Raw genomic sequence first — 26,375 nt, 5'->3', positions numbered from 1 at the left:
AGTCACGCTCGCGAAAGGCTTAGCGCTTTGGGCGTGCCGACTGGCGGCTCAGACCCACACCCCGCCAGCCTCCCGAAACATCAGCCTGATGGCCCCTGGATTGGGACGAGGGGACGATTCTCGAACATTACCTATTACCTACTACTACTCTCCCTGCCTGAAGATCTGAGCACCAGGCACCCGCCTCACCGCATCCTTTCGTGCCCCCTCGCCGTCACACCCATGGCCGGGCCAGTAGCGCCACAGCAGAGGCAAAGAGTGCTGTTTAGCCCCGAATCTTCCTGCAGTCCGATCGTTCGCTTGTCGCCTATTGTGCCAGCCTCTGTCATGCCTTGCACTTTAGCCTGCGATGCCGTCGACCAAGCAAGTCAAGCATCGTGCATATACAAGAACGGGCTGCAAAACCTGCAAGTGAGTTCCATCCGTTTTGTCAAAATTTAATCCATTGCCTGAAGCCGACACCTGGTCAGCCTCGCATGTACCGAGATTCAGCGGGCGCTGGCTGTAGTTGCGCCTTTGTACACGAAACCACTCCTAGCACCCCTCATTGACAACAATCGCAGGATCCGCAAGGTCAAATGTGACGAAACGAAGCCACAATGCCAGCGGTGCCTAGCGCGCGGTCGAACCTGTGATGGATATGTCGAGGTTACAACGGAACGTGGAAAAACGGGATCCTTCACGTTTGTCAATTACCTAAACCACGGACCGTCATTGTCTGAAGCCCTTTTCCTACAAGACACACGACAACGACGGGCGTTTGAATTCTACCAGCTGCGATCGTCTCTGGAATTGTGTGGTCCTTTTCAGGAAGAGACGGAAGTCTGGAACAGGCTGCTACTGCAGGCCGCCTACCATGAACCCGCTATCCGTCATGCTGTCTGTGCTCTAGGAGGCTTTCACCAAGAATATGAGGATGAGGCTTTGCATGCTTCGGGGTTTTTGAGGACTGGCCTGGAGCAATACTCGTCCGCGATCAAAGCTCTCGTCGCAGCAAACGAGGACCTGAGATGCATGGAGGTGACCTTGATAGCTTGCATTGTGTTCACGTTCTGCGAGCTTCTACAGGGACATCTCGGCTCAGCCAAGGCTCATGTACACAGTGGTTTGAAACTCCTCGACACGTATGGAGCCGTCTCTAGAGAACTGGACCGAGTCGGAGTATCAAATGCTAACCAACAGCGACCATACTTTCCGCTCTCCACCCTGACCATTCTGTTTAGACGCTTGGAACGCCAGCTGGCAGAAATTGGGCAACAAACTGTGCATACAGCTCGCCACTCTCTAGGTAGTCCGCCTCCCCATCTACCAGATCGTTTTCAGTCCATAGCAGCTGCCACTGAATCCCTCGAAATCATCGTGGATCGGCTCACCGGAGTGACACTGGAAGCGACCACTAAACAACTGGTCAAGTCTTCTAGTGAGATGGCAGCGTTACGTGACACCTGGTACTTGCCACTTTCGCAACAACTCGATCATTGGAAAAAGGCCTTTGATAGGATTTCATCTCCAGACTCGACACGCAGTCCTGCTCAAGCGAATCACCACCGTGAAGCGGCCCTGATTCTCCGACTCTGGTACCTTGTGAGCCGCCTCTTTCTACTGCTAGATTCTCCGAATGAGGTCATGGACTATGATGGATGCATGCCGATATTCCGGTCCATGGTCGATGTTGCTGAAGAATTGCTGCATGTTCAGAACACTGGCGGACATGAATCGACATTATCGACCACCAAGCCGCGGAAACGCAAAAAGACACCGGCTCCCATCATCGAGGCATTTGTGGGCCTGAAGCCCAAATGCGACCCATGTGAACTGGAACGTGTGGAGGACAAAGACTTTGGCACATTACGGCCGTCATACTTCTCCCGTCTACCGATCTTGAACAAAGCGGTTTTCACATGCACGGCCTTGTCCCCAGTACCTCCAGTTTTTTTGATCGCCACTCGATGTCGTGAGCCAAAGCTACGACGTCAGGCATTGCAAATTCTGTCCAAGTTCAATCGGCGTGATGGTTTCTGGGACTCAAACCTGGCTGCCGTATGTGCTGAAGCCACCTTGTACTCGGAGGAGCTTCACACGACCGATTTGCACGACCAAAGAGGGAAAGGCGGGGTTCTCATGGAAACTGGATCTGCGCAGCAAATTCCCGCTACTGCTCGAATATACGGCATCCAGCCACAATTTGGTGAAGGGAGATCGTTGACTCTGGAGTTTTTGAAAGCGTCACCGCAGGCCAAGGTTGAGCAGCATTCGGAAATGAGTCACCAATATTAGTGTTTATCTGGCACTTATACTCCGGACCGAGTACATGTCTGTCCCCTCAACTGCGAAACGATGTACAGAATATACTAGATAGTCTGATCCCTAGTTGGAATCATATTCATCAATTCACCAAATTGCCATGCCCATCTTCCTAGCCGGCCCAAATATCACCATTACACCAGAAACCTAACGCGACCCATATCTATCTAGTCCATATATTATAAGGTGCATCCTCTGCTCTTTCAGACAATCGGTATCACCCTCGTCCTGAAGAGGGTTAAGCTGGCTGGGTGTCGAATTACCTCGTCTTGGCGCGGAGTCGAGAATACCAAGCGTGAGGCGCATCTGACTTTCTTTGATGTCTACGTCAGTGGATCTGATCTTAGAGCGATTGAACCCCCCGCGCTGTTCTCCGCCTTTGGGATATCGGCGTGAACGAAAGGACCGAGTCTGACATTTTTCCTCACCTTCACAATAGACCTCTATGCACCAGGTAAGGTACATTTACAGCCCTACTGAACACTAGCTACAGCCTTCATCTAATTTCCGGCACCATTTTCTGAACCCCTCAAAAGATGGCGCCCTCGAGAATCTCGCCAGACCCGCCGTCATCAGAAACACCCGTCGTGGGCCTCACGCCCAAACAGGTCGCCTCGTTCCAGCGCGACGGCTACCTTATAATCCCGTCGTACCTGTCACGCGAGACGTGCCAGACCCTCCTCTCCAAGACGCACCAACTGCTGAGCGAGTTCCCGCTCGAGGACCACCCGATGACGAAGTTCACGACGGGGACGGACGACGCGGGCAAGCCGACGGACAAGACGCACGTGGGGGACGACTACTTCCTGACGTCGGGGGACAAGGTGCGGTTCTTCTTCGAGGAGGACGCGTTCGACGCGGCGACGGGGACGCTGAACAAGCCCAAGGAGAAGGCCATCAACAAGATCGGACACAACCTGCACGGGCTGGTGGCCGAGTTTGGCGCCGTGTCGCACGCCGGCGAGGTCGGGCGCCGCAACGCCGCCATCGCCCGCGACCTGGGCTACCGCGACCCGCGCCTCCTGCAGAGCATGGTCATCTGCAAGCAGCCCGAGATCGGGGGGGCCGTGCCGCCGCACCAGGACAGCACGTTCCTGTACACACACCGGCCGTCGGCCGTGGGGTTCTGGATCGCGCTCGAGGACGCCCGCGCGGAGAACGGGTGTCTGAGCTTCGCGCCGGGCAGCCACCGACGCGCGCCCATCCGCGACCGCTTCGTGCGCAGGCAAGTCGACGGGTCGGCGGGGACGACGTTTGAGAGCGTGCTCGCCGAGGACGGACAGTGGCCGCGGGACTTTGAGCACGAGACCCCCTCCGACAGAGAAGAGGAATACATCCTGGGCGAGGTCGAGGCCGGTAGTCTGGTGCTCATCCACGGCAACATCCTGCACAAGAGCGAGAAGAACACGAGCCAAAAGGGCCGCATCATCTACACGTTCCACCTGATCGAGGGCCAGGAGCACTACGACGACAAGAACTGGCTGCAAGTCCCTGGCGGGCCGGGGGCGTTTACGAAGCTGGACGGGAAGTCATAACCTACAAAAGAAGGTAGATAATCCGGGGGGAAAGGGATGACTCGTTTCTCTACCTAGGTGTCCAGGGAGAGAAAACCAAAACCAAGTGTCTCGCCTTGTTCTTTTTCTTACGCATGTCCTTGTCGATTGTGCCAGACGTCCAGACGTTCAGAGCGTCTTTGTCGAATTTCCCACCGCATCTATATCTCTCTGTCAGGTAGGTACATACTTGTAGCTTCGCTTTACCCACACCCGACTCCCAAAATATGACCAGACCAGACCAGACCATGACCCCGTTCTCGTTCTCCATTCTTGGAGCGAATCTAAGAACCAGCATCGAGCACAAGTTCTAAAAAAATTGACCATGAGTTATTTCCAACCCACATCCAGAGCACGTGCTGGGGCATTTAAGAAAATTTTCGGAATATGTATCAAACGAAGAAACGACGCATCCGAGTCGTTTTATCGTTTTTTGGTCTCTTTTTCCCCGCCTCGGAGATAAAACCCCCCAATGGCCTGCCTAGAGACATCATGTGTGTGTGTGCTTAACATGCAGAAACCCAAAAGACCCAAGTCCCAGGAAGCCAGCCAGCCAGCCAGCCAGCCATATACCGATCGTATTTCATTGGGCAGGGCACAGAGAAAAACTGCCGGTTACTCCATCATGTCCGTTTCCCGATTTCGCCCCTGCCTCTTGCCCGCAAAAGTCCTGCTTGGTGACGTATGTACGACGGTACAGATCAGAATTCATCACCCATTTCCTAAAACTAGTACTACGGGGTATAATAATAATAATAACAGGAACGATTATTAGTACCTACCTACCTACTTAGGTACCTTGCCAGACCAGATCAGACCAGCCTACAAACCTGCCACTAACTTACCAAGGGAGTACATAGGAGGGGAAATTCCCCCGTGGGTCACGACTTCCTTTCCTCTTTTAGGGCAACATAACATCACATCCCATCCCATTGATTTCGCCTTTGATTTATTTTTATTTTTTTTTGGCCAGATATTGTTATTCCTTTCTTTCCTTGTCAATAGGACAGGATACACTGACAGTTTTCAAATATCTTGTTCTAAAGATTGACACCGCTTCAGCATCAGGTCAAGTCCTAATTATCACTCCCGCAACCCTGTTCAATTCTCGCCGTGGCTCTAACCCCTCCATAATGTCTCGACCACAACTCCAAACTCGCCCCTCGAGCATCGTCGCACAGCGCAAAACAATCATTCTCGTCTCCGGCGGAAATACAGGAATCGGCTATGAAATCGTCAAGAGGCTCGCCGGCGACAGCCCCAACAACCATGTCTTGATGGGATGCCGCGACACCCACAAGGGCGAAGAGGCGGTGGCGAGCATGGGCGCCCCCATCAACGTCAACCCCATCCAGCTCGACATCACCGATGACGAGTCTATTGAGCACTGCTTCCTGGCCATCCGACAGCATTTTGGGAGGCTTGACATCCTGATCAACAACGCCGGGACGGCCGCACAGCATCTGCCTCAGGACGCCACGATACGGCAGAAATTCGACCTCTGCATGAACGTCAACGTCACCTCGACTGCCGTCCTCACCGACAAACTATTGCCACTACTCGAACAGTCCAAGTTGCCCAAAATCATTTTTATCACTTCCACCCTGGGATCCATACAGACCACTCTAGATCGTGGCATCATGTTCAAGGGACCCTGGTACAATTCGAGCAAATCCGCCGTCAACGCGCTCGCCGTATACTACGCCAAGTTGTACCCGCAATGGAAGGTCAACACGGTGTGTCCAGGGTATCGTGCGACAGGTCTGAACAATGCAGACGTGAACAAAGAGGGATTGCATCCAAAATTGGGAGCTGTCAGGGTTGCCGAGTTGGTGGCGCAAGGGCCTGATGGAGTAACGGGGACATATTCAAATTCCGAGGGTGAGATACCTTGGTGACTTTTGAGGTTTCTCATGGGAGAAGATTCTCGCGCTCTTCGGCATCTTCGGGAGTCTCAGTGTATCGATTACTTGCTCCTCTCTGTGTTAGATAGCTGGATAACTGAAAACTCCAATGACAGCACATGCCGGCGCAAAAGCCGATGGCATCGTTTTTAAACGCGATAAGCAGGCCAGCCGTCACAAGCATCACACTCCATCTTTGCTTCTGTTCTTCGTCTGTGATGTCGGTGTGTCTTGCGCGTGACGCTTCTTTGCCCAGGTCTCGCGCCCGCGGCGTGTTCAGACTCTCTCCGACACTAGCGAGCTCCAGTCCAGCCGCGATGATCATGACCGAGAGGAGTGCCAAAGGGAATCTATGCAGGAGATCTGTAAGGCTCTCGCCGAACAGAATGCCCAGGAGGAGCTTGAAACACCCGAGGAAGATGATACTGGCGCCCGAGCGAGCGCCGAATCGGTACTGTGCCGCCAACCCGCCGGAGCCGTGGCACACGGGCATGGCTCCGAACCAGCATCCAAAGAGATTCATGGCCGCAACACTGAGCCCGATCGCCGTGACCGAGGGGGTTTCAATGTCCGGGAGGAGATCGGCGGCCAGGTGGGCGACGGCGATGATAGAGTTGAGTGTGGTCAGGGGGAGTTGGCCGATGCCGGCGTCCAGGATCCCCGTTTTCCACTCCCTTCCCGAGGGGGCTTGGGTGTAGGGACGCCACATTTGGAATCCTGGAAGGTGGTGTTTGTCGTTGCCTGTGATTTGGATCAAGGCGAACACGACGCCGACGAGGAACAGGATCAGGGCATAGGGCGTCCGCGGGCGGAGATTGATTGCGAACAGCGCGACGAAGGCCAGAGTCATCCATATGTAGTTGTCTGCCCATGACGGCCTAGTCCACGACAGGGACGACAGCGCCTTGGTGCCCGCCGCGATGATCAGGCTTAGCCCGGCGCCCACCTGGATCCCCTTGACCACGGGGATCGGAATGACCCGTGTGAACCACGACAGGATCCCCGTGACGCTGAACAGCAAGATGCAGGTCGAGACGAAGATGCCCGCCGCGGCCGTCTGGCCTGCCGTCAGGGACTTGAGGATCGCGACGGCGGCGATCGCTTTCATCGGCTGCACCGGAAGGGGGATGCCGAAGAAGGCCCCCGTCAAGATGTTGTACACGCCGGTGAAGATGAGCGTGGTCGTCAGGGAAATCTGGTGGCCTTCGGCCAGGGCGATCACAATCGGTAGGAACGTGCCCAAGTCGCCGAGCGAGCCCGAGATCTCGTTCCATGGCTGTCGCCGAAAGGTCGACCAGTTGTGGGCGGCAACGTGCCGCAGGCGGGATTGGCTCATTGTGGGTTTGGACGTGAAGACCGGTTGGTGCCCGTCTTTATTTCCAAGGTCATGGAAAAGCAGAGAAAAGAAGGGCCCTGATGGATATAAATAGTGGGCAGGGTGGAGGGCAGATGATGGTGGTGCAGCAGGGATGGACCTCGCGGATAAATGATGGATGAATGATCAACTCGGGTTGATGCTTTGCCGTCTGAGCCAATCCGAGTTCGCATTCTGCATATGACGAGGCTGCCACTATTATTACTCGGTACTTTCTTTATCAACCTCCACGGACGCAGTCAATACACTCCACTCTATCAATCAATCAACTGTCATTAATTACTTCCTTCCTGGACACCATTCTTAGACTTCTTGTCTCCAATTTCTTCATCCCTCAGAAGTCAACTACTTATCTACTGTGGGTATCTTGTCATACACACGCCATTAATGAGGTTGCCCAGCTATATTTTTCTATAATACAGGTCGCAAAATGTCAAGGCGAAGAAAAGCCCACGCAGCTGTCATCCATTTCACATCCCACTATGTCCCGTAAATACCCAGTTGCCGGGCTCTCAACTCTGGTTGATCATATTTCGGAAGTCATCATTCGTCTTCTTTCCACTTCCTTTCTCTCCATCAGTGATCGTGCTGTCCTTTTCATGTGGCGCATGTAATATACTCGATCGTTGACCTAGATGTCCCTTCTTTCGGACCCCTGGCTGTGCCGGACGTCTGATTGGACCACCGACAGAGGTGACAGGAGCTGGAGCGGGGCGTCGAGCAAATTGATCTGTCTTGTGCTCCCGACTCTGCTGCAACATGTCCTTTTCCGTTGTGACTCGGATGTGGCGACCAGGATGGATTTCCAGGTTGTCGAGCTCTATCATGGCCCGGCCAGCATCCGGGATATTCTGAAACTCAATCAACGCGCCCTGATGGTTGGTCTTCAGGATCACCTTGCGCACGGGACCAATCTTTTCCGCCACAGCCTTGATGCGACTCTCATTCACAATGTCAGGCACGTCGCAAATGACAACAGTCCGCTCCCGTCGCTCCTCAATGGCGTTCTGGTCCACAGTCTTCGGTACGCTGGAAGTATCAGAAGCCGCGTCCGGGTGCAGCGAGGGAGATTTCGACCTCCCGTTGACGCTTTTACCAGATCGGCCGTCGCGTTCGGAAGCCATATTGACAGTAAGTTTCCTGCCCTGAAACTCCTCGCCATGCATGGCCAGAGCAGCCTGCGCCTCCTCCGAACTGGAGTACGTCAGAAAAGCAATACCTCGGTTCCGGGTGGTAATTTTCTGATCCTTGGGAAGTCGGAGATGCTCGATGGATCCATACTTGGAAAAGACCTTTTCAATATCTTCGGCAGTGGCCTTGAATTGTAGCTGACCCACGAAGATCGTCCTGCCATCACTGTTCCGCTCTTGTCTTGAGTGTCGTATCGCTGGGTTGGATATTTTGGCTACTAATTTCAACCCATCAATGTCTTTGTTGTCAAGCTCGGTCGCAGCCTGCGCATCTGAAGGCCGCTTGAACTCGACATAGCAGAATCTGCGTTTCTTGTTGCGTTGGAGAGAAGGAAAGCGAACGCTAACAATCTCCCCGTACGGACGGAACAGATTGCGAACATATGATTCATCAGCGGCAGCAGGGTAATTGGTGACAAAGAGCGTGGATCCAGTGTTGAGAATGACAGAGAGCTCAGCACCTTCAAACTCGCGTCCATCTCGGGACAGAGCGAAAGAAGCCGCGTCGGCATCGTCAAACTCCACAATGACACTGTTTTCTTCGTCTTGTAAAATCTTGACCTGCTTGACAACACCGCAGCTGCTGAAATACTGCCGAATTTTTGTCTCGGAGACGTTGGTTGGGATATTTTGCACCAGCACGCTAGCGTGTTCACGATCACGTTTCAGCTCTTCAGTGGAGGGCACATCGGGTTCAATCGATGGCTCTACGGCCTCTTCGTTTCGTCGTCTTTTCTTTCCCTCTTCGTCCTCCGACTCTTCGTCTCGCTTGCGTTTCCCAATGTGAAGACCATTGGCGACTTCCTCTGTCCGACTAGCCACTTCTTGTTCGGCTTGTTCTGTTTGCGCTGCGACCTCTGCTGCTTGAAGGGCCTCTTGTTGTCGCCTTGCGGTGAGTTCTTTCTGGACTTTCCGTACCAAGCTTATAGCGTTTTGCAGTTCGTCAGCATCTTCATAGTCCTCACAATGACTCAATAGCGCTTCCATGAGTGGCTCTGGATAGTCTAAGCCGGGATGAAGGAGTCCCTGTTTCAAGACCCCCACAGCAAATGGGGCAGAAGAAAGAGAATCTAACTGGTCGGGCCCTGGTCGTTGGAGCAAGGCGATATGCATGGATTTCTGCATTTCGAACTCGTAATAACGTAGCCAGAACTTGTAATATTTCCCGTAGTCTGCCACAGCATCGTTGAATTGTGCTCCTGCATTGTCGAGCCGGCGCTGGGACTTGAGATATTCGACATATTTTCGCTGGAGGCGGAAGGACGGGTCAAATGCGCTTCCGATACCCAACTTCGAAGCAAGACTGTGCACTGCCTCGATAGACGACCGGATTCCCATTTCCGCGACATCAGCGTCTTCTTCAACAGCATCGGGACGTTTGGTCCGCCGCAACAGATAACCACACCATGCATCATGAACGACCAGAGCCTCCTCGATGCCTGCAGCGTCCAGAAGCCCAGTCCTGGTGGCTCTGTGCTTGATGTCCTCGGTTTCATGGAACGGCTGTTCTGCGAGTTCGGAGGACAACATGTACTGTTTCCACAGCGACCCTGACCACGGGCAGTGTTTTGTGGCTCGAGACAAGACGCCTAGCAAATCCGACGTCGGCTTTGACTTCTCGATCAAATAATCGACATGCTCTTCCCATATCGCAGGCACCGAAGGGAAGCGAAGTTCCGCACGTTGATAAAGAGCGTCGACCATGTCGAAGTATGGGTTTCGAACCTCCTGCGTCTTTTTGCCCCTACCTTTCCGCTGTGTCTGTGGCCTGTTTTGCTCTGCACACTCCCACTCAATGTATTGTGAGAATGCTTGGTATTCGAGAGCAGAATCAGCAGCGTTTTGAGTGTCCAGCAGAGTTGTCTCTAACGCATCTCTGTCACTCCAAATCTTCTTTGCATTCGCAGAGTCCCTGAGGTTTGACGCCATGATTTCCTCGTACTGATCTGCCGGTATGTTGGCGGAGACAAAGCTCGAGAATGCCTGGAACGTCTGCTGCCATTCGGCATGTGGTATGCGCAAACGGGTTTCGAACAGTTCAAGAACGGAGGCGGCATCGGCAGAGGACAATTTTTGGGTGACATCACCAAATCGAACGGCCATGTACTTGTTCCAGACTTCATGACTGCGGGTCATGTCATGCTTTGTTCGTTCCACGGCTTCAGTCCATGTGTCCAAGACGGTACTCATGTTGAAGATTTCGCGGCCATTCAAGCGTTCCGTATCAACGTCGCCTTGCGTGTCTCCAGTAGAGTCGAGAGCCCATTTGTGGCAGTACAAGACCCAGTCACCGTAAGTTAACCACAGTCGTGTGCTGCCGTATTCCTCTGTTACCGCCCGCCGACATTTATCCACGACAGCCCTTCGCTCGTCCGTCGTGTGTGCAAGAATGCTCTCATCCTGAAGCCAATCCAGCCACTGTTCCTCCCCGACTGCAAAGAGCTTGTCCAAGTTCTCACGAGCACGCCGAAGGTCGGCAAGGAGGTCGTATTGTCGAGGATCCCCGTGAGCATTTGGGCTGGACGAGGGATATATGTGGTCGACAAAGCCTTGGTGCAAGATTTTGATGATCTCCTTGTGGGTTTCATACGAGGAGGGCGTTTCTTGAACGTGCGCAGCCAGAACAGCCAGTCTTTGTTGGGCCTCGACGGGGAGAGAAGTGTCGGTGTAGTCTGCTCGTATAACCGTCTGCGGCGTCTCAACCATGTTGATGTCTATGGATGCGCGAGGGTTTGAAGTCGCCCCAGCTGATGTGAGGTGAGGGAAGAGACCCGATGATGATATTTGGCTGTCGGTTGAGTCACGGCTGGGTAGAGTGGGCTTTGAGGAATTGAAGTCTGCCAATGACTCCATAGTCGGCGTGGAATTTGATCGAGGCAAATGAGCAGATGCGGTACCCGCAGGCACGGGGCTGATAAGCGGCGATGAGTGCGGGATCTGCTGAGCAGGACTTCTGACATGGGCAGGAATGCTCGATGGTGTTTGAACAGAGCGACCTAAAGGTGAATTCACCAGGCCAGTAGTCCCCGACTGCGCTCTTTGAACATGCCTGAATGGCGACTGCGATTGTGATTGTGGTTGTGAATGCGAATTCGAGGTCGAATTCGAATGGCTCAGATTCAGACTCGGAGTGCCAGTTGACGGGGTGAGTGAATTGGCGCGACCATTGTCTGAGGGAGAAAGAAGAGAATTGATATCCATAGTCGCACCGTTACTGTCTCTTGGTTATCGAGTAACTTGATGTGATAAATGTGCCCGCTCCAACTCTTTCCAACTTGATGATTCCCCAACTCACTAAGGAGGCCATGCTCCTCTTTCAGTGAGGACCCGACAGACCTCCGATAAGAGAAGGCAGGACTTGTGTGGAGGGGCACGAAACAGGGACCGAGGTGGTTGAGATTTATGCGCGTTTGTGTAGACGAGGAAGCGGAGAGGCGTGGAACGAGGGTCTACTAAAGGGTACACGGGGTGCAGGCAAAGTAAAAAGTTAAGGAATGACGGAGGGTCAGAGAGCTAGGAAGCAGGAATATTTTGCTAAACCTCGAGTGCATGAGCTGGATGAAAACTCCGGTCGCTGAGAGGACAGGCAGAGGCTGCATGCGAAAGAGTCGCAGGCTGGGGCTTCGGGCTGGGGCCAGGCTCTTTTCCCTTGGCTAGGAGCTGTTGCCCTGGGGGGCTTCCAGACCGTTAGCTCCCCTGCTAGTGGCTATTTGATGGCCCAAGCGATCACTCGGGCTTGCCAAACTCCAACCGCAAAATGCCGGGTACCGATTCCGGGCTTACGCCGGCCCTGGTGGTGCCCAACGCACGGTGACGTCCTCTGCCAAGGTGTAACGGTCCGGGGCGGATGGGTCTGAGGGGTTCACTGAGCCACAGGACAAGAAGGTACATAATACAGCGTGTATCAAAGGTCAGTCTATACATCTGACCACCGAGATAGGCATTGATCGAAGCTGTGGCGCGCACTCTGGGCGGTCACCTCATGCACAATCAAAGCTTCTATCCATTGGACGTTCGGCCTCTGTTTCCGATATCGTGTCGACTTATCCTTGCTCGTGCTTGTTGACCCTGCGACATCTGGAGCCTGTGAACTGTTTCAGAGCAGATCCCTATTTTGTGCTTTATCCCTTCAAAGGCCAAGGTTGTCAGCCAGTAGAGAAGACGCATGCTTACCGTTGGTGCACTGTCAGTATACCCTCTTGCAGTAGCCCTATAGCGTGCAATCAATGTCGAGCACCAAGACCATCCAGCATAGTGAGAGTCAACAAACCCTTCCAAATGCCTCAGAGCAAGATTTGAAGGTCTCTAGAAAAGACTCAATGCTGTTCACAATCCAAAGACTTGCGAGTAGGTTTGGTCGTTGATCCCTGATACACAATCGCTCTGCTTGTTCAAACTTGGTTCTCCTTCTGTGTATCGGATTCTCGGGTAGATTTCGTTGAGATAACCATTAAACAACAACGGCAGCTGTCAAATGCCACTTCGGATTCCAACCAGTACCTAATGGCCGGGTTCGTGCTCAGGCCATAACAGTCTGCTTTGCCTTCTTGGGTGACGCTTCTCGTGTAGAAGTAGATACTTGGGGATCATGTCGCATGGGTTTTCTCTGGTATCATCAATGTCACAAGAATCATCTCTTCCATCATCAAACATGGGAGACATTCATTCTTCTTACGTGTCGCCCAACATGGAATTGGTTGTGGTGTAATCGCAGAGGCAGGCGAAAAGGCTCGTCCAGAAAAGGGGCGTGCGTTCGGATGTGGGTTTACATTATTCCGTTGCCAAGCACTTTTCAACAGCCTCCATCTGGAAAGTCTTCAAGCCAATGTCGCTTGAATTGATTCGCATTGAAACAGCAGTTCCCAATGTAACGGAGCTTGCTCTAAGCTCAAGCCCGTCATGATGCACACCCAGCAGATGTCTCTGCGACACATCTGCAGAGGCAAGTCCTCCGTTCCCTTTCATTCCTTATAACCCGAGTTACTGACTGCTTTGTAGCGTGTCGATCACGAACAGATCCTGCACCCCTGGTCGAGCTGTGTCGTCAAACGTCCGCTCTCCAACTCTCAGCCAGCAGGTCGCTCCATACCTCCAGTGTTCGATATGCCTCTACAGAATCAAGCGCGCCTTCAGCAAAACCATCTCCCGGCAAAACGACGGAACCCAGTGCGAAACCAATGACCCCGGTAGAAAGAATGAAGGCTGCAGCTCGAAGAGCCCAGGACAAATTGAGCGAGCAACGAAAAGACTACGAGGCAAACGCCACTCAAGGAGGTCTCGCTCCCTCTAGCGCTTTTGGGGGAGAATTGAAGCGCAAAGCCTTCCAACCGACCGGCCTCCTCGTCGAAGATGCCTTTGAGAAGCGAAATCCGTCAAACATGGAACAAGCTCTCAATCCGCGCCCCGGAGCCCGGTTACGATGGCAGCGCAAGATGGTCATCCGAGAAATCAGACATCGCGGCCGGCTCTCGAAGGAGGTGAAGATCGCCCGGACCGAGCGTAGCCACATGTCTCGATCGCATTTCTTCAAGACTTCGATGAAGAAGCTTGCGCCGCTCGCCCGCCAAATTGCCGGCAAATCCATCGACGAGGCGATTCTTCAGATGAGATTCTCAAACAAGAAAGTCGCCCAGGATGTCCGGCAGCACCTCATCCAAGCGCGGAACGAGGCCATCGTCGTCAAGGGCATGGGTCTGGGCCGCGCGGGATCTGAAAACCAAAACGCAGAGCTCCTGCAAGCAGATCCCAGCGAGACGCCACCACTCCCGCATCAGACACCGTTGAAGACGTACAAAAAGGGCGTCGCTCCCGACCCCACCGACATGTACGTCGCCCAGGCGTGGACCAACCGCGGTCCCTACGGACGAGAACCGGACTACCGCGCCCGAGGACGCATGTACATCATGAGACCGCCACACACGGGCCTCACCGTGCTGTTGAAGGAAGAGAAGACGAGGACGAGAGAAAAGGCCGAGAAGGAGGCACGCCGGCTGAAGAAGAGGCTGGGCAAGAACATGTGGGTGCATTTGCCCGATCGCCCAGTCACCACGCAGCGCCAGCATTTATTGTGGTAGAGAGAGAAAACCACTCTTGTATATGGTGAAGCAGCATTGGTTGTTTGTTCCTAGGACGGAAATCTGTATCAAATATCATTCCTCATTACTGAATACCCGAAGGAATTCCCGTCTGCTGCCCTCCCATGTCGGGCTTGATACATACTACGACTTGATGTTGGTTATGGCGCACTATGGCTTTTCCCGTCCGAGCTTTGCGTAACAATCTCACCCTAGCATACCCAGGTGTTATCCAAATCACCGCTTCAATCAAAGACATCGACCGCATAGCGCTCGCCCCTCAACTTGTTCCACCACTTCAGGCCGTCTTCGTGCGACAAGTCCTTTCCTGCCTTCTTGGCGCCCTCGACGGCAATCTTTGCGGCGACGTCTGCGATGCCCTTGCCCAGTGCGGCATTGCCGCAAATGTACGCTTTGGCGCCCTCGCCAAACAGTTTGCTCAGCGTATCGCGCTCACGCCAGAGTCGGTCTTGTATGTATTTGCACCCCTCCGATCGCTCGGGCTCGCGGCTGAATGCGTAGAACAGCTTGACAGCCCCCTGCTCGGCCCATACATCCAGCTGTTTGGCGTGCAGGCGGTCTTTGTCATGGTAGCGGCAACCGATGAACAAGAGGGCCTCGCCAAAAGCGTCGCGGTTTCCGCCAGCGGCGGCGATGCGAACGGCACGTTCCTGGACAAACCCCAAGAAGGGCGCCAGACCCGTGCCGGCACAGACCATGATGATGGGCGTTTTGGGGTCTAGCGGTAGATGGAAGCTCGCGTGTGATTTCTTGATCATCAACTGCGCTCGTGTGCCCGGCTGCAGGAGCTTGAGGTAGTTTGTTGCGACGCCCATGTGGTTCGTGTCAGCACCGACCACGGAGTATGTGATGCTGACTTTGGTCGGGTCATGCAGTGGCGAGGATGAGATAGAATACTGTCGAATGCGCATAGGTGGTAGCATAGCGAGGTAGAGAGCAAAGGGGAGCTCGATGCTCGGGTATTTCTCCAGGATTTCCAAGACCGACAAGGGCTCAGTGATGCCCAGGACCTCTTTGCGGACAGATTCATCTTTGGTGTACTTGCCGAGAGTTGCAATGTGTTTACGGCTGGCCGGATTGCTCAGTTCCACGTATGCAGCCAACACCCCCGTGATTGCAATGGGTGTTGCTGTTGGAATTGTGGTATGTGCACCTTTGGCCAGTGTCATGATGGCATCCCATGGCAACCCGAACCGGCGGAGCACCCTTGAGATTGTTTTCATGTTGTTGACTGGCAGCAGCGCAAGATAGTCTCCTGCTTCATACGTCATGTTGGTTGGTAACTGGAACTCGGTGTGTCGTTTCTCTGGAATGGAGGGATCGGTCAACAGCTCGTTCTCCAGAACCAATGCATCCTGCACATTATGCCGGAGATGTGAAGCACGAGCACTGGTGCTGATCTCCATGTTTAGAGCTTCCGCGATCTCGTCAGAACCTCCATCAGCAGATAGAGCACGCCAGAGATTCTCATCTTGCCACATGTCAAAGTCGTCAAACACTTTGCCCTCGGCGACATCGGATTGTCCACGCTCCACGATTTGTTTTGCTCCTTTAGCGGCCAATTTGGAGTCAATCAGTTTGGGGATTTTTTGAAAGGTGGTGACCCAGTCGTGATGGCCACAGCCGAAGACAGCAAATTGCACGTTCTTGACCTTGTCAGCATCCACCGTCTTGAGCCATTCCACAAACCCCGCGGCATTGTCGGGAGGATTGCCCTCGTAGCTCGCAGTGATGATTATGACGGGTTGGTCGCTTGGTAGGTGTTCGACAGCAGCATCCAGAGGCTTTACTGAAGCATTGAAGCCTCGATTTCCTGCGCTGTTGGCAAGACCTTGTGCCAGTCCTTCACAGGTGCCCGAGTTAGACCCGTAAAGTATGAGCATTGGCTTGCCCACGCCACCCACTTTCTTGGCCAACGCACTGCGTTCCTTGTGATGAGCGTCTTCGGTTTGGACACCTGCGTACAGTTTTCTCTCCAATGTCACTGGATCGATACCTTCACGCAGAGTGGCTCGTAAGAACAGGTTGTCTGGCTTGACGGTCAAGGTCTGCTTGATTTGCAGCTGATACGATGGATCATCCAATCTGACGTTGAAGTTTTGGAGAATAAGAGCGATAGCCAGGATGGCTTCTTGCCATGCGAAAGGGCGCCCAATGCATCCACGAGCGCCGTTTCCGAATGGCTTGCATCCAATTAGCAAAATATTCGTTACTCAGTGGATAGATTCAAACTTACCTTCCAAGAGTTGGGTGGCAGCTTTGTAAAGTTCTCTCCATACATTCTTTCTGGCTTGAACTCCTCGGCATCCGCGCCATAGACGACAGGATCACGGTGGGCTTTTGTAAGGAGGGCAATGATGGGGGAGCCCGGAGGAATGGTGTATTTCCCAGCAAGCACCACGGGCCCAGCCACTGTGTCCAGTGGTTTGAGGGCAAACGCGGGAGCTGTAGGGTTGAGTCGGAGGGTTTCTCTCATGACGGCCTCGATATAAGGTAATTTCGTCAGGTGCTGGACCGTCACCGGACCCTTGCCGACCACTGAATCGACTTCCTCTTGAGCTTTTCGCATTGCTTCAGGGTTCTTGCAAAGCTGGTAGAAGGCAAATGAAAGAAGCCCCGAGGTCGTTTCGTGTCCCGCAATGAGGAAAGTGATGATGTTGTTGATGATACTATCATCTGTCATCCTCTCTCCCGTTTTTGGGTCCTTGCCGAACAGCATCGCATTGAGCAAGTCCTTCTTATCGACCGGGTTTGCTCTGCGGTGATCGACCATCTCCTTGGCGACGGTCCTCATGGTGTCGATATCTTGATAGTACTGACGTTCGACTGATCTGTTGAGTAATGACCCAATTCTGGTGCGTTGAGTCCGGCGCCCGGACTCCAGCAAGAAACCCACCATTGCGTCCACGAAGGGGTGAAGCTTCTCCGAGTAGAAGGAATTGAAGCGCTTATCCATGACACACAGGGCAATAGAGTCCAAGGTCAGTCGAGTAAAGTCATCCGTAGCTGCAATCTTCTGCTCAGGGCCACCACGCGCCCACTTTGCAATCAACTGGGTGCCAATGTCGTACATCTCGTCGTCTACACACATCAGCACGATTTAGAGAAGCAGGAGAGAAGACCATACACATATCGTGAATACCGATCGGACCGAATGCAGGCACGAGAACTCGGTGAGCCACCTCCCAGTCATGTTCACCAGGGTAGGCAGTAAAGAGACCATTTCCTGCTCCATTTCGTACTTGTTGCAGTGCACCAGACACAGCCTTGCAGAAGCGCTTTTCATCGCAGACCTCATTGAGGAGTTCGACCGAGCTGATGACATATCTTTCAGTGCCCAGGGTGGTCAGTTTAAAGATGGGGCCTTCAAGACGCATGTTAGCACGATGATCAGTCTTCGTCTTAGCCAGCGGTTGGTTCCAAGGAACTCACCATATGTGTCGGCCAAGTGCAGAAGACTCTGATTGGCATGGTTTGGGTCAATGTCCAGGACGTTTCCTAGAATCGGAAGTCCGGGAGGCGCAGGGATAGGCGTCGACATGTTGTCGATCTCTGAGCTGGTCTGGGTAGCAGGGAAAGTGAGTGTTGTATCGGACTCAGGCAGATACAAGCTTGGACAAGGCCGAGGGCGAGACACCGGTATTTAAGCACGACGGAGGTCGATCGAGCCCAAGCTGAGCAGTCTGCAAGGATCGACTATTGACTTTCCGTCTTGGCCTCAGCCGTTGAGACCTTGTTCTGAACATCTGACATTTTGCGGGAGTTGACATGATGAAGGAGACTGTCCGACATTCTGCGGTTGACTAAGGTGCAGCTACTTCCCTTCGCGGAAAGAGGATTCAGTGAGGCCGGTCAATTGCTCTGATCTTCCTGCGGGATAACCATCACCGACGTGACACCAGCGATGCGCAGAATCGGATAAATCATCGGCCCGTCAGTTGCATCACATCTTATTGTACCTAGGTAAACACAACACACAGCCCCCACAATACGAGTGAGGACGGTTTGAGGGTCTTCACGGGCCTATCGCATCTGTCCACCCTAATCCTTTCCCGCAACTTTGGCTGCGGCTGTCCCGATGCGAGCGAGACACCGGCCGATTGACGTATGGTGTTCAAAGTACACAGGATTACTCAAGCACCAAACTAAGCCGCTCTCGCAAGGTAGAAGCAAAAACAGGAAGGTCAAGTTACCCCTTGCCCAATTAGATAACGGGTTATTAATGGGTGAATTTAAAACACTCTGCATGGCATTGGTGCTAATTGAAACTCCAGATTCTTGAATCCGTTTCTGGCTCCTTGCGTATCTCGTATCCATCGGGAAGTGGCCGCTTTTAAAGCCTCTCGCCAATCCCTGCCTAATCAGGCACAGACTCCCCGGAATCCGGCATCCAACCACATCTGAATATCACATGCCTTGGGCTGCAAATCAAAAGCGGCGCCACGCCAGGGCCGTTCTCAATGCTTATCTGGTCCGCATCTTCATCCATTCACATGTTCTCGACTTCGGTTGGTTTCCTCCGGCACCGGCTTCCTTGTGGTCGCCTTGTTTCACGGCAATTACCGTCAAATGCTCAAACACCGCCTCTATGCAGCCATGGTACCGACAATAACTCGTTCTCTATATTACAGCTGGTTGCGAACAGCTTTCTAGGGATCCCGTGTATATTCCCCCACAGACGCAACGCCCGAGGTCACAACATCAAATATTTTGCAGTCAAGGCGACATTCCAGATCCAATCCCGCCAGCGCGAAGGATACTCAGCAACAACATCTTCCGACATTGTTCAACATCTAGCGTCTCCGGATCATTTTTGACCCGGGTTAGCCATGATCTGGAATCAGTTCGTATCCTCCCTCACTCGGCAGTGTTACTGCTGCCAAGGTAATAGCAACCGCACATAATGCTTCAAAGCTCCATGAAATCGTACACATGGTCCAACTCTTGTCGAGATACCAGCCGGAAAAAAATCGCTCGTCGTTCTCGTACAGATATGCCTGTTGTGCTGATTAGTTGCAGGTTGCGCCATGGAGCGAGACATTTCTCACCATCAACGCCATTCCAATGGCCTGGACAAACGCTGCCAATGCCACCAATATTGTCAAGACGCCCCAGCCTTGTTCTCTCTTCTGCTTCCCACCCACAAGCAGGACGGCAAATGCGGCCAGTGTCATGCCCTCCAGCACCACTGCAAAGGACATTAAAAAGCCTACCGACCTCCACATGCTGCAAAAGTATCGGTCATCCCCCCGGCAGTCTTCGTACCGGGGAAATTGTGTGCAATGCCAATTGGAGGCGGAAGTGTATGTGATATTTGAAGGAGGGAGGTTTGTATTTGAACATCTTCGATGTAGGCCGTAGCTATATCGTATCGAGGTTCCGTGATTCTGTTTACCAGTGAGACACAACCTTGTATCCAGGCACATCCACTCACTGTGCTCCCATCAAATGCTATCCAGTCGGGGATAGCGATTGATGCAATCGTCATTCCTGACGCTAAGTCAATGGTCAGTTGCATCATACTTGGGATCAATGGATTGAGATGCGCATGCCTGCAAGGAAGACGAAAAGAGCTCCAGAAAAGGCGATGCTCCTTGTCAACATGCCAGTGTAGTTACTGCCATGCCCACTGGGCACGAGTGTAAAGTCTGCCATCCTCCCCTGTCCTGCCACCAAAAGGAGTGTATGCCAGCTCTTGCTTGTAAACTATGGTACTCCGGATAGATGTGCCGACCGACTCTGGAAGTAGGACTCGACGAAAAGGCGAATGGCTGTCAATCTCGAGGAATCTGTCAGAGTTTGGTACTGAGTGTGCGGTGGGGGGAAGAATGAGGTCAATCGGTCGTTGCTGAAGTTGGTAGTGATGGGCTCGATTGAGATAGCAATCGCATTGATGTCGGTGAAGGGCCAGATGCGCAAAACTGCGGAGACGAAGAACGACCCTCAATCCGCAGACATCAAAATGCGGCTTGCTAGAGACAAAACAATGCAATGAAGAACAACAATGTCAGATTCGATGGGTGTCCGCGATCCAGATTTGTGTTGCAGAACGAATAAGATGTTGCAGGCATCCTCTTTACCACCAACTCCACTCGAGGCTCGAGGGAGCGAACCTGAGGGGACAGTAGTGGCAGTCCATCTCCGCCAAGCAATGACGACAGGTTCAGTCGACCACGGAAACACCGCTGCGCATAATAATATCCCCTTTCTACTTGTACTATCCCCTTACTAGAGGCTAGAGGACGTCCACTCTACTCTGCTGCGATTCTAACGGTCTCAGCGATGCTCACAGAATGCCTTGATGTATTCTGGTGGTTCGGTCAGCGTCGCTGTCTTGCCCTTTAGATGTTCACCGGCTCCTATTTCCAGCCAATGCGGGCTTTTCTCCAGGTGACACAGAAGCCAACCCGCCAAACATCCTTACCAGCACCCACGAGCCGAGAGCGTTTGGAATCGCTTTGGATCGATGTTTATAACTGTAAAATGAGGTTTAAGTCTTCCTTGCAGTCTGCCCCGGCTATATTATTCGCTAAAATACCAGGACTATCACTTCTTGCGATGATCTATCCAACGATTGTCGACATATTCGTTGACCTCGTTGATTCTGCCTACGCTGCACTCGCCGTCAAATACTCTCGAAAATCCTCTCGCAGTATATTCGTTCCCTGTTAGGCGTCAGCATGGCGATCATACGCTCATAAAGTCATACCTCACTCACCTGTGCCATCTGCCGAGCCAATTCCTCATCCTCTTCCATCTTCTTACAAAGTTCCCAGAACTCTTGTCTCTCCGACTCGGCCTCGTCTAGACAAACGCGTCGGAAATTGGCTCGTGACATGGGATCGATGATCTCGGCCCATTTCTTGCGCCGGACTTCACTATACTTGTCGAGAATGCTATCGTCTGCTTTTCCGTCCTTCAACGCCACGAGAGCATCGAACAAGCTCCCTACGTCAGCAATTCCCCCAGTTAGGCCCAACCCACCGCTTCAACCGACTTGTCAGCTTGAATCGTTTGCTGAGCCAGAGGACTTACAATGGGTTGCATAGATGAGCAGCGTCGGCGGCGAGCAAGAATCTTCCTACCCGAAAAGACTCGGCGCATCGTTGATGTAGCTTGTACGGACTGGCGCTGACGAGCTTATAATCTCCCGGTTTCGGATGTCCAGGCAGGATTTTCTCGTACCGCTCGGGTTGTCTTGCAAGGTACTCTTCGTTCGACAGGCCCCATACGTCGCCATACGTTACCCTCCACAGTCCATCTTGGGTGATTCGAGCCGCCATGTACCAGTCGTTTTCGTCGATGATGAAATTCGAGTCCCAGTACCCGAATTTATGGAAGTCGTAATATACCTTTAAGGGATGTCAGTCTCTTGCGTTTTGTCCAGTTTGATGAACTCACATTGGTGGCAATGATCTGTTTCTGTAGGGTCTCCCCGGGATAATTCAGATCACCGAAAAGTGAGCGCCTGATCTGGCTGTTTGCCCCATCACATCCGACGATGTAGTCGGCGCCAAACGTCCTCTTCCCCACCGGAGATTCGACGTGGACCCTGGCCTCGTTGTCGTCCTGTTCGATGGAGACGACTTTATGGTTCCACAAAACCTCGGTATCTGGTTGAGCCAGAAAATGTCGCAGGAGGAGGACATCGAGCTGATCCAGAGGCAGGCAAACCATGGGGAATTCTATGTCGAACCGACTTCGAATGCCCGCGATGAAGGTGCCGTCAGGATGGCGCCAGCACACCGCATCGGGATGGATGCCTTGGGCCTTCACGTCGTCGAGAACTCCCGCTCGATGTAGTTCGTACACTGCCGACGGGGCATAGTGAGCCGCCCTGGGATTCTTGTCCAGTTCTCCAGCCGCCTCGAGGATTTGTACTTTGACCCCCTGCTTTGCGAGCAGGATCCCCAGCAACAATCCCGACGGGCCAGCGCCGACGATGACGACCTGGACATGTATGCGACTCGTCAGCAAGATGAATGCGGGCAGGGAAACAGGCCAGCCCTGCCACTTGAGTGGTTAACCCACCTTGTTGACAGGGGTTTGTTTTCCCATGGTACCGAGTTTTTTGTAGAGAGATGACTTTCCCACCGTCCCAGCGCGCCTATTCGTGGTATTCGTGGTAGTCGTGATGATTTTCTACCACTTCCCCAAAGAATCTGGGAAATGAATACCCTATGTATATCGTATTCCTTTCTTGGTGTTCCACTCTTATCCTTCGTTATTTATTGCTCTCAGGTGTTTTTGGGGCAATTGGTGGGACCACCGCCGAGGCTGTAACTCGAAAGAAAAGCCCCACGAAAGAACTATTACTGTTGCCTTGCAGCAGGAGGAGAAGACTCGAAAAAGGTTTGGTGGGTTGCTGATTGGTCATACGAGTAGATTCCTCTAGAAACATACCAGAGTTAAGACCAAGAGGAAATGCCTTCGGGGTCAACTGTCAGAGTCCAGGGTAATCTAACATGTTGGAGGGTGGGATCTCAGGAGACGGGTTTGTGTCAAGGGCCCGGCAATACAAGTATTCCCCTCGCCGTGTCTTTTTACATAGCTAGGTACACGACCCCGTTCACAGACAGCAGTGAGTGAGGTTCCCCATGTGTTGCGTAGTTGTTGCGTCGTGTGGGGTTCAAGTCCCCCCTCCACAGAGGATGAAATAGGAAAATAGGGGACATCCAATGAATCGTGAATGAATTATGTGGGGTGAGGGTTCTGTCTATCACTTGTTCGTCCCGAGCCAAGGATGGATGGATGGATGAATGAATGATGGAGTCTATTCTCTCCTATGCTATCCAGTCTTTACTCCAACTCCAACGTGAACCACTTTACGCAGAGCAGCCACAACAGCCAGCAAGAGACGAAAGGAGGAAAAGTCTGCGAGGACTTAGTTACTCAGTCAGTACTTTGTGGCTACGGCAGCTCTTCCCTCTCTCTCAATCAATGCCGCGTGTTGAGGACTTCGAACTCTGATCGAGACGTCAAACGGCGCGAATCGATGTTCCCCCCAATTGACCTGGAACGAGTCGATTGGCTTTCCCTGGAAGTTTTGATTAGTTTCGTTCGCAGACGCAGGAGAAATCATAGAGGTAGTGGGAGGTAGTTAGAGAGTGCTCTCGGTGATGAAGATAGAAACTCACTGGAACGGCCTCAAAGTCGAAACAGTAGAGAAGTCGTGCCACCACGATCCAGACATTTGTCTCTCCAACATTGTATCCCGAACATACACGCCGCCCTGGATAAAACCGCCGAACGGGTGATTTATTAGTATCACCTCTGTAGATTCCCTGCAAGATTGCCAGAAGGAGAAGAAACAGAATGTTCAACATACCTGGTCCAAAGCTCCAGTGCCCCTTCAAAACATGGTCCAGGTTGTTGTTGAGGAATCGCTCAGGCCAGAACCGCTCCGGTTGCTCGTACTCGCGCGGGTCCATCGCAATGGCTGTAGCGTTCCACGTGAACAATGTCCCCGCGGGGAACCGGTAGCCTTCGTACTCGTCGTCCTGGATGAGCATGTGCGGCACTCCAATCTCGGCGAACGGGCGCCATCGGAACGCCTCTTTGACCGTCGCCGTGATGTAGGGCAGGTCGACCCGGTCCTCGAAAGTTGGTAGGCGTTCGGCATTCCTCCCGCAGACTCGGTCGAGGGCTTCCCGCGCGGTGTCGACCCATCGCTTGTCGAGGACCGCGGCGGCCATGACCTGGCTGATGGTCATGCGAGAAGTATCGCTCCCAGCCTCCATCAGAGACCCCAGTGCAAAGTACGTCTGCGTCTGCCCGTAGTTCTTGGTCTCGGGGTCGCGGAGAAACCTCGTGGCGAAGCAATCCCGTGCGGTCCCGTTTTTCATCTTCTGCTCCAATTCCTCGACCTCCCGCCTGTAGATGCTGTAGCCCCGGTCAGTTGCAGCCTTAAATGATGTTTTTGGGCCAGCTTACTTGACAGTCTTTTGAAACATGGCCTCCCCTCTCGGCCGCCACCATTGCAAGCTCTTGGGAAGTCTTTCCAGGAAGGTTAGGGAGTCGACGAGATTGGCCGAAGGCTGAATCGCCTCGATGACGGCGTTGGATGTCTCAAAGAGTTCTCGTATCTTGGGATCTTCCAGCTCCATGCGCTTGCCAAATACCACGCTCATGATGACCGAATTGGCGAAACGCTGGGTGGCCGAGTACCACAACTCCGGATGGTGGAGAAAGTCGTACAGGAGATGCTTGGATTCTATGTCTTGGAAGGGCGCGAAGACGGGCGAGTTTTGCTTGTTCAGGATCGAGTGCATGATGCGTCGGATCATCCGCCACCGTTCCCCGTATGGCATGAGCAGGACTCGATTGTCGCCCGAGAGAACGCCCGACGCCATGGGCATGTATTGACGCGAAGAGTAGATGGATGACCGCTTCTCCATCAAGTCGTTGACGGTGCGTGACGAATTCAGAAAGACCCATGTCTTACCGCCAATACTACAAGTGAACCTGACCACAGTTCAGCCTTGTCAGATATTCATCGTTGGGTTCCGGTTACTTACATCTCCCCGTATTTCTTTGCCATTTCCATGCCCCATAGTCCCTGCTTCAAAGGAGGTAGTTGAAAAGTGTTGCCGAAGATCGGTACCCCCGGTATCCGAGGCGGGAATCTGTATTTTCGAGCCTTGACATATTCATTCAGTCTCCAGGTTGCAACAAGGACCAGGGTACCCAGTAAAGCAATCCCAAAGACGGGATGCTGCGCACAAAACGACCAAAGCGGCCATTCACCCATGTTGATGTCGTGTAGCACGGGAAGCGAGATAATGCCGCCGCTCTCAGAAGGTCTTCAGCGCCTACAAGCTCATCACCTCGAAATCTCTTCATATATGAACTTCCACCCAAGGTCCGCCATCTCAAAAGAGGGCTCAGGCTCGACGCGTCCAACTCGCTGCACAGCCTGACAGTGGGGCTTGTCGGTCTCCCAGAAGCAGATGGTTTGGGGAAGATTGGCGGTGTTGGCATTTCCCCAATTCAACGCAGATTCTGGTCATCGGTGATGGTGTTCGAGAGAACTCTGCTGGAGCGGAAGCCGACAATTCTTCCGGGCGAAGAGGCCGCAGATCGCACTTTCGTTTAGACTGCGCGGGCTGTTCAGCCCTGCAAGCGAGCTGCTTTCGATGAGGAGCAACAGCGCGTTCTGCGCTCGCTCATGGGGCCATGCTCGACCTTTACCCCACATATGGTGTTGCGAGCAGACAAGTGGCAACAAATTGATTGGGGCATGTTGCATGGTTGGGTTTGTTCTTCGTGAGGTTGGACACCAGGGAGAAATCGCAGATGATGGTAGGTTTTGTGGTTTCTGAACGGATGATGATTCCTCGCTGATACCAAGACGCAGACGCAGTTGGTGCCTCTTTTCGGAGATCGGCCGCGGACCAGGAAATCTGCCCTCGTCGGAAATGTCAACCTCATTGTCCATGAACAAATTCGATCTTGATTAATCAACCATTCTAGTCCACCCCTTCGAGTACAGGTAAAGAGGTGAGTGGCGTCGTTATTTATGAGAGAATACCTACTAATATTGCAGGTTAAAGTGAATCGCGAGTACTTTCGCGCTTCCGATGCCAACGAGGCAACATCACTCAATGGCCTAGTTCACAAAACATCGAACAGACAGTACCCTCTTGACGCTCTGACGATTTGCTGTGCTTGTCGACGACGGACTCGGGCCGTCTATCTGCAATGGAGTAACTAGATGAGCCTGGGTCATCTGCAAAACCCCTCCACGGCCACTAAAGAATTGGATGGCTTCTTGACATTATGACTTCCTGCCGCCCTTCGCAACGTCGTTAGGTAACCATTGAAGAGCTTCACTACCCAGTATGATCAATACCCTCAGCCGAGAAGATGCAAGGTCTGCCCAAAGGGACATTACCGTTGAAATCAAGGCAAGGCGACCGACAAGGCGTGCTTGAATCCCCTCCGACTCAGTTTCC

At 53.0% G+C, this 26,375-nt stretch overlaps 9 protein-coding genes across 9 annotated transcripts; 4 read left to right on the top strand and 5 right to left on the bottom strand.

Moving 5' to 3' along the window:
• Window positions 1–349: 349 nt before the first annotated feature.
• On the top strand, window positions 350–2,277 carry Z517_11088 (uncharacterized protein; the record flags this gene model as incomplete). Its single annotated transcript, XM_013424696.1, has 2 exons — window positions 350–411; window positions 471–2,277. The coding sequence occupies 2 exons, from the start codon at window positions 350–352 to the stop codon at window positions 2,275–2,277; spliced, it is 1,869 nt and encodes a 622-aa protein (XP_013280150.1).
• A 563-nt stretch (window positions 2,278–2,840) lies between these two features.
• Window positions 2,841–3,839, top strand: Z517_11087 (uncharacterized protein; the record flags this gene model as incomplete). The annotated part of the gene is made up of 1 exon (XM_013424695.1): window positions 2,841–3,839. One exon carries the CDS (start codon window positions 2,841–2,843, stop codon window positions 3,837–3,839), a length of 999 nt encoding a protein of 332 aa, XP_013280149.1.
• Window positions 3,840–4,990: 1,151 nt separating this feature from the next.
• Window positions 4,991–5,755, top strand: Z517_11086 (uncharacterized protein; the record flags this gene model as incomplete). The annotated part of the gene is made up of 1 exon (XM_013424694.1): window positions 4,991–5,755. The coding sequence occupies one exon, from the start codon at window positions 4,991–4,993 to the stop codon at window positions 5,753–5,755; it is 765 nt and encodes a 254-aa protein (XP_013280148.1).
• A 13-nt stretch (window positions 5,756–5,768) lies between these two features.
• Z517_11085 (uncharacterized protein) lies at window positions 5,769–7,097 on the bottom strand (the record flags this gene model as incomplete). Its single annotated transcript, XM_013424693.1, has 1 exon — window positions 5,769–7,097. The coding sequence occupies one exon, from the start codon at window positions 7,095–7,097 to the stop codon at window positions 5,769–5,771; it is 1,329 nt and encodes a 442-aa protein (XP_013280147.1).
• Window positions 7,098–7,648: 551 nt separating this feature from the next.
• On the bottom strand, window positions 7,649–11,527 carry Z517_11084 (uncharacterized protein; the record flags this gene model as incomplete). Its single annotated transcript, XM_013424692.1, has 1 exon — window positions 7,649–11,527. The coding sequence occupies one exon, from the start codon at window positions 11,525–11,527 to the stop codon at window positions 7,649–7,651; it is 3,879 nt and encodes a 1,292-aa protein (XP_013280146.1).
• A 1,976-nt stretch (window positions 11,528–13,503) lies between these two features.
• Z517_11083 (uncharacterized protein) lies at window positions 13,504–14,400 on the top strand (the record flags this gene model as incomplete). The annotated part of the gene is made up of 1 exon (XM_013424691.1): window positions 13,504–14,400. One exon carries the CDS (start codon window positions 13,504–13,506, stop codon window positions 14,398–14,400), a length of 897 nt encoding a protein of 298 aa, XP_013280145.1.
• Window positions 14,401–14,645: 245 nt separating this feature from the next.
• On the bottom strand, window positions 14,646–17,962 carry Z517_11082 (uncharacterized protein; the record flags this gene model as incomplete). The annotated part of the gene is made up of 4 exons (XM_013424690.1): window positions 14,646–16,604; window positions 16,658–17,502; window positions 17,549–17,785; window positions 17,854–17,962. 4 exons carry the CDS (start codon window positions 17,960–17,962, stop codon window positions 14,646–14,648), a joined length of 3,150 nt encoding a protein of 1,049 aa, XP_013280144.1.
• A 1,282-nt stretch (window positions 17,963–19,244) lies between these two features.
• Window positions 19,245–22,479, bottom strand: Z517_11081 (uncharacterized protein; the record flags this gene model as incomplete). The annotated part of the gene is made up of 8 exons (XM_013424689.1): window positions 19,245–19,418; window positions 19,470–19,609; window positions 19,687–19,808; window positions 21,034–21,086; window positions 21,140–21,407; window positions 21,457–21,773; window positions 21,823–22,371; window positions 22,453–22,479. 8 exons carry the CDS (start codon window positions 22,477–22,479, stop codon window positions 19,245–19,247), a joined length of 1,650 nt encoding a protein of 549 aa, XP_013280143.1.
• An 838-nt stretch (window positions 22,480–23,317) lies between these two features.
• On the bottom strand, window positions 23,318–25,171 carry Z517_11080 (uncharacterized protein; the record flags this gene model as incomplete). The annotated part of the gene is made up of 5 exons (XM_013424688.1): window positions 23,318–23,458; window positions 23,559–23,653; window positions 23,750–24,303; window positions 24,355–24,885; window positions 24,939–25,171. The coding sequence occupies 5 exons, from the start codon at window positions 25,169–25,171 to the stop codon at window positions 23,318–23,320; spliced, it is 1,554 nt and encodes a 517-aa protein (XP_013280142.1).
• Window positions 25,172–26,375: the final 1,204 nt, after the last annotated feature.

This window comes from Fonsecaea pedrosoi (assembly GCF_000835455.1).
Source record: "Fonsecaea pedrosoi CBS 271.37 unplaced genomic scaffold supercont1.7, whole genome shotgun sequence".
NCBI classification, from domain to species: Eukaryota; Fungi; Ascomycota; class Eurotiomycetes; order Chaetothyriales; family Herpotrichiellaceae; genus Fonsecaea; species Fonsecaea pedrosoi.
This window is presented reverse-complemented; position numbering and strand designations above follow the sequence as displayed.